The 6,315-nt window shown below is 37.7% G+C and overlaps 1 protein-coding gene across 1 annotated transcript; it reads right to left on the bottom strand.

Annotated features, from left to right (window-relative positions):
* Window positions 1-1,340: 1,340 nt before the first annotated feature.
* On the bottom strand, window positions 1,341-4,848 carry cunh11orf58 (chromosome unknown C11orf58 homolog). Its single transcript, XM_069163421.1, has 5 exons — window positions 4,702-4,848; window positions 3,181-3,264; window positions 2,984-3,044; window positions 2,667-2,776; window positions 1,341-1,966 (listed from the first exon to the last, which is right to left on the bottom strand). The coding sequence occupies exons 1-5, from the start codon at window positions 4,753-4,755 to the stop codon at window positions 1,742-1,744; spliced, it is 534 nt and encodes a 177-aa protein (XP_069019522.1). The 5' UTR covers window positions 4,756-4,848; the 3' UTR covers window positions 1,341-1,741.
* Between the last annotated feature and the right edge of the window lie 1,467 nt (window positions 4,849-6,315).

Raw genomic sequence — 6,315 nt, 5'->3', positions numbered from 1 at the left:
TAACGTCCTTGTCCTCAGGTGGTAACCAGTAGTTAAGCCCAATGGAAGGCAAAGCACGTACAAAATAGAAATACTACTTACTCGATGTAACTCCAGTTTTATAAGATGCACAGCTCTCTAAATGCAGGCCCAGCGAGCCCTGGTCCTGGTTGCTGAGTACCAAAGATGAGCATGCTGGGATTTTATAGTGGGAGCTGTAGTACGTGGATGCTGCCTCCTGATTGGATTATTGGACTTATATTCTAAACAAAATGCTCTTCACTGTCCACTAAAAACAATTTGTACTTTCACTCTCTCAGAAAAGAAGGATTCAAACTGATCAGCTTTCTGGAAAATGATCAGCTCACAAAACTACCTCAAAAGTAATTCCATCAAGTTGAATCAGTGTGTTCAGCTTTTTATTTACATTTCTTCATGCATAAACAAAAAAGACATCTTATCTTACCTGCTGTCTTTCTTTGTGCGGCCGCCATCTGCAGTTTCTTGGCTTCTTCCGCAGTTACAAGTTGATGTTATCATTTTCTGGACACACATTCCACCTGTGAAAATGCATCAACAGCTGTATTAGATTGCAATCTGCGGATTGCAGCAGTGGAAGTACAATTAAAAAAATACTTAAGAACTAAGTACTCACTATGCAAAATGGCCTAGTTTAATGTGATATATTTATCATGTATAAATTACAGTATTATTAGCATTATTATTATCCTGTCACGGTAGATTTAATCTCAACACATGATACTGTTGAAGCCTCCAATCTATATGGCAACCTTTTTACTAAAGCTGTACTTATAGCAACTTTAGGTTCAAAATATAGATCTGAAAAGTAACTAGTAACTGAAGCTGTAACTCTCAGAGATGAAACGTGACACGACCTCAAAATAACTTCTGATTCTGATTTTAGGCAAACCCTCCATAGATGATAGGTAATACCATGGCTACTATTTAGGATTCTTTGCTTTGAGTTTCCTCCTGATTTCCTCATTGCGTTATTGCATTGCTGCACTTGTAGTGTGGAATCGGCATACCTAAAGTTTTCAAGTAAAACCATGATTTAAAATTTGTACATCCCTCTTGGTGGTGGACTAGTTTTTAGTAGTAATGGATTTAGTTTCACTGAAAAAAAACTGGATCATGTTTAATATCCTATCAGCACCAAAATCTCTAAATGATTGCATAAACTGTCACACTCATTAGCCATGTGAAAGCCAACTTAAGACACTGTAAAGTGTCTGTGATTGCTACATGGGTGAGAGCAAATACATATTTTACAGAGTAATCAGTCTTACACCTCCTTTGTCTGAGACTAACTACAGTTCTGATATTAAGAATGGCAAACATTCCCACTGACACTTTCTTTTATTGGTTTTCAAACAAGAAAAATCACAAAATTCACAATGTGTACATACACTGACCATGCTGAAAGGCAAATAATCCTGTTTCATCCAACACAATTCATGGCAAGTGCAGTGACTGTTCAATGTATAAAGAAAATAAAAACTGGACCATCCACCATCCAAACAAGATGTCACACCACTCATCCCAAAGCTGATATTTTAGCCAGCAGAGTCAAATTCTGTGACATGTACACCAGACTGTTTTCAAACAATGAGAGCTCGTGTAGAGAACCCACTTCTACACCGCAAAAGGACTGAAATGATGGCTGATGTTCAACAAATGACATCCAAATGTACAAATTTGAGATTAGAAAAACTAAAACCTCCATGCCCTCCCCTCAGTCCTACGCGGACTTCACAAAGGCCATTTTGTAGCTGTGTTTCCGTTCCTCATTGCCGCTGTCTGAGCTGGAATCAGATTGCTCTGATGCTTTTTCCTTCGAGCTGGAATCGCAGCCTTTGTCCTGAGGTTCTGTGGGTTCTTTTTCACTGGTAGACTTCTCTGGCTCAGCTTCTTCTGTCTGAGGCTCCAATGGTGGGAAGGGCAACAACTCTGGCTCTGGGTCAGGCTGAGGGTAAAAGAGGAAAAAGAGGATTTATGTTTTTTTTTTGTTTAGTTTTTTTAACTTCTGTTAAATTTGCAGATTTATGCATCAATAATTCGTTCCCCGGGGTCAGACTGTCAACGCAGCGTTCTACTGGAATGTTGTGAGGTGTCTGAGGGAAAACATTTGGTGGAAACGTCCTCAACTGTGGCGCAATGGCACTTTGGTTAACCAACATGACAGCACGCCCGTGAGCTGAAGCGTTGCCGCTTTGGCGATGAGGAAATCCAGTGCGAATCACAGGTGGTGCTTGATGTTCTTACAGAACCGCACTTCCGTGGACCATTCAAAGCATGGCAGCAGAGGATGGCACCCAGATGAAGATCATGTAGTTTCATGAAAACTTATTTGGCACATATCATCGTGTGGAAAAACACTGTTAAATAACTAAAGCTAAAACCACAATTTAGATAATTATCTGTGATGGTGTTAAAGAGAAGGATGTAGAAAAAAAGGTGCTGATAACTACAATATTAACATGTAGTCAGTTTTCATTTAAAAATCATTCCTTTCAAAGTTTTTCATGTCTTACAAAATAATAAAATAACCAACTGTAATGTTTACAGTTTCCAAAATATTAGGTACATTTCAAGGTGAACGTGATTTTCCTTCCATCTAGTCCTTTGCCTTCCCTTCTGTCTTCTTGACCGAGGTGACCCCTCACCTCACTGAAACCCAGCCCGCAGTGTCTCCGGTTGCGGCCTGAGAGCTTCCCATCCATGCCCTGCTGGTACTGCATCTCCAGCTGCTCGTTGATCTGCCTATCTTCCTGCCCTGCAGAGGAGACACCGGTCACAGCGGGCCCACCCAGCCATCACAGGCCTATCCATACATGGATAGATCTGTGTGGTGGATGTGTGGTGGGGAAGCCGGGTTAATTGCACTGGGAAGAATGATGACTCAGCATGGGACATTAGTTTGGACATGTTGTCTTGCAGAACAAAAAGTTATCAGTTACAAAAGCGAAATAAAGAAACTTACCACTACGGAAGTGGGACGTCGACTTGTGGTCACCAATGACGAGGCGCCCCGTTGGTTCTTTCTAGAAAACAAAAACAATCCCATTACATAGTAACTGTGTCACCTTCAGGTAGTGAAAGCTAAACAAGGCTTTTATCTGGTTTTCTATGGACTTCAGCAAACTGAAAGTAAGGTGATCTTCGATGCACCAAACAAACCTTGCCAGCCCCCATCAACCGTAGAAACTTTTGCTTCCTCTCATTGCTTCCCAAATCAGCAGATGCCCACTGGGTCGAGCCATCCTGCCAAGGCACAACATTGTTATCATGTGGACTCGTGTATAGCATTAAAATGTTTTTTTTTTTTTTTTTTACAAAGCAGTAAGGACTGTTTATCCCTTTATCTGACGATAACTCACAATGTGGTGGAATAGGTGACACCTATGGAGCCAAAGGTCAATCATACAGGCTCTTACACTGACAGTTGGGAGAATAAAATGTTGGTTAACTTAAGAGTGCAATATGATCCTGTACAATGTGTGGAACTGTCAAATGTTCAAAGAGTAAAGCGACGGCTTAGGACCACATTACTTTGATAGGAGTTATGTCAACTGTGTGCTGGGAAAGAACAAGCAGCCTTTTGTTAAAAGCAACCTGTGGACACAACTTTAAACACTGAACTTATGCAGACATAAAAAGGGACATGTATCCAGAACCCGACAACACTAGCAAAAACTAAAACCACCCACATTATGAATAAACTTAACAATCAAAGTGGAAGTGGGAAAACAGCACCACGACCCCGAAGATCTACTGAAAGTCCCTCAAAGAGTAAGTTTGACAAGCAACTGAAAAAGCAGGGACAAGGTTCAGGAGAAGCTTAGAGCCACAATGATTGGTTAATAAACTGATTAGCTAATTGACAGAATATTATCCTGCAAATACTTCAATCACCAAAATATTAATTAAAAGTATTTTTGAAGAGAAAACGCTAAACATTTGATGGTTAAAGGCTTTCAAATGTGAGAAATAAATCCGAGCCTTTCTTGGTCTTAGAGTACAGGAAATCACCTTCAACTAAACTTTTCACTGATTAATCATGAAAAAAAAAAAATAGATTAATCGACCTAGGGGATGATTTATCATCACCATAACAACAGCTTATGCGTTACGATGATACCGTATGTGTTGTCAGTTCGTTCATTGATTGGACCTAAAATGATTGACACCAATTACCTAACATAACAGTACAGTGACTGTAAATATCTAATCACGTGTGGATTATTGAATTCAATATTTTAAGGAGGAGTACAATGGAGGTCTGACACTTGTTTTTAACATATTGGATATTATTTGAGTAAATTATTTTAATTTACAGCTGAGAAAATAACGTTGGTGATCAATTATAAGGTGACTAAAGTATGTTTCAGTCGGTGACCCCTGACCTCCAGTCAAAAAAAACTATTCCAGCAAAAACATTGTTCCAATTTTACAAAGATTTGGCCCATTTGTCTTAAAATAGTTTGATACAGCACATTATTTATGTGGCATATTTTCTGCTAAAAAAAAATTAAGTCAACCTGAAAAAGGTGAATAAACTTTGTTGGGACTGAACGTGTTCAGGTTTCAGATAAAGCTCCTCAACCCTAACATTAGCAAACTGGCTAACGCGACGCTAACCATTTTAGTAATTCACAGCCTTCACATACGAATTACTTTCACTTTTATTGCTTTACTCACTTGATCGGGAGATGCCGGTCGTTTCGTCCCATGCCTGTCTTCAGGATAACTCATTATGAACAACAGTTTTTGTAAAATATCTATACAATATCATGCCACCTAGAAAGAGCTAGCTGGATTTGTCAACAATCCTCCGGAACTTCCTGTTCCGTTCTTCTTCTTCTACGGTGTTGTTACGTTGACTCTGTGCTGCCCCACTTCGGAGGGTTTTGTTGCCTCCCGTAAAACAGGTTACTGCTCATAAAACCTACAAGAGACAATTATATATATAATTGTATATTAATATACAATTATATATATATGTGTGTAACGATAAAGGGGTTTTATATACCTACAATAAGAAATATATTTATAAATATATTTAGACTCCAACTTTGTTACTTAACTGCAAATCTGCCCTGCAAAATGTTTAAATTTCCACAATAAGGCCAACACAATATTAAAAACACAGGTCACAGTGCAACTTTTGGTTTCTTATAAATCCTCTTAGGTTTTGAGGGTAAAACAGGCTGGCTACTTAGTTACTTACTAAATTAGCCGACAACAAAACATCCTGTAGCCTAAAACCCATAATATATTTTGTTTGTTTGTTTGTTTGTTTCTAAGTAGGTTATTTAACTTGTTGCATCACCATCACTGTGCAGAGTGAGTTTACCTTTTTGTCATTTCAAAGAGAAAATAACTTATTATTCCAAGGACTGTTTTCTCCCAAAACATGTTTGGATCTTTAATTAAATAGTGAATCAGCATAATGAAGTAGATTACTTTAGTGGATTCATTTTGACTGTTCTTTTCTACTTAAACCAGGCATTTCAAGGTCGGTGTAGGACATTCAATTGTGATTTATTGACCATTATTTGATGCAGTTAATTTTGATAGCAAAGACAGGAAAGTCTACTTTCTAGTATTAATGAATTAAAATACATTAATAAATAAATATATATATATATATGTCATACATGTATGTATATTACAAGGCTAATTGACAATATTGATAATTAATAGCCCTCTTATTCTGCAAATTAAGGATTATATCTGATCGGATTCAATAGCCTGGCATCATAATTTCGGTTTGAAGCTAAATTAAATGAAACCTTTTATCTGGATTTCTTCTTTTACTTTAATTATTATATTTTAATTATGTAGCAACCTATTTTCAAAAGCCAAGTTGTGGGGGCATGTACAGTCTAACCTCGTGAACCTTCTGATTGATGAGGTGCACTAAAACGACCAAAAGGTGGCGTAAGAGTAAATATAATAGAGAAGCAGCCCAGAGGCGCTCACACCTCTTACGGGACGCTAAAACTTCATTTCTGAAACACACAATTATCGAGATATTAAACGAAACGCATTTGCCTTGAACTTTGTGGTCCTTTAGTGCACTTAAAACACGCTGTTCATTAGTAATGTGGATCCCAGACACCTCTATTATTTTCAATAAAATAGTAGGCTACTTTTAATTTCTCCAGGAAAATGAAGAACATTTTTCCAAACTTCACATCGGTTGAAAGATAATTTTCTAAAGAAAAAAGACGATTATTTCTGATCATCGATTTAAATTCAAATTTCATTCTCGAATTAAATGAAAAGCAAATGTAAATGTATTTATAAACG

The sequence above is a fragment of the Embiotoca jacksoni genome, unplaced genomic scaffold (assembly GCF_022577435.1).
Source record: "Embiotoca jacksoni isolate LCO1_2020_lvr unplaced genomic scaffold, fEmbJac1.0.p SCAF_3, whole genome shotgun sequence".
Taxonomy (NCBI): domain Eukaryota; kingdom Metazoa; phylum Chordata; class Actinopteri; family Embiotocidae; genus Embiotoca; species Embiotoca jacksoni.
The sequence above is the reverse complement of the archived record's forward strand: the minus strand, read 5'-3'. Positions and strand labels throughout refer to the sequence as shown.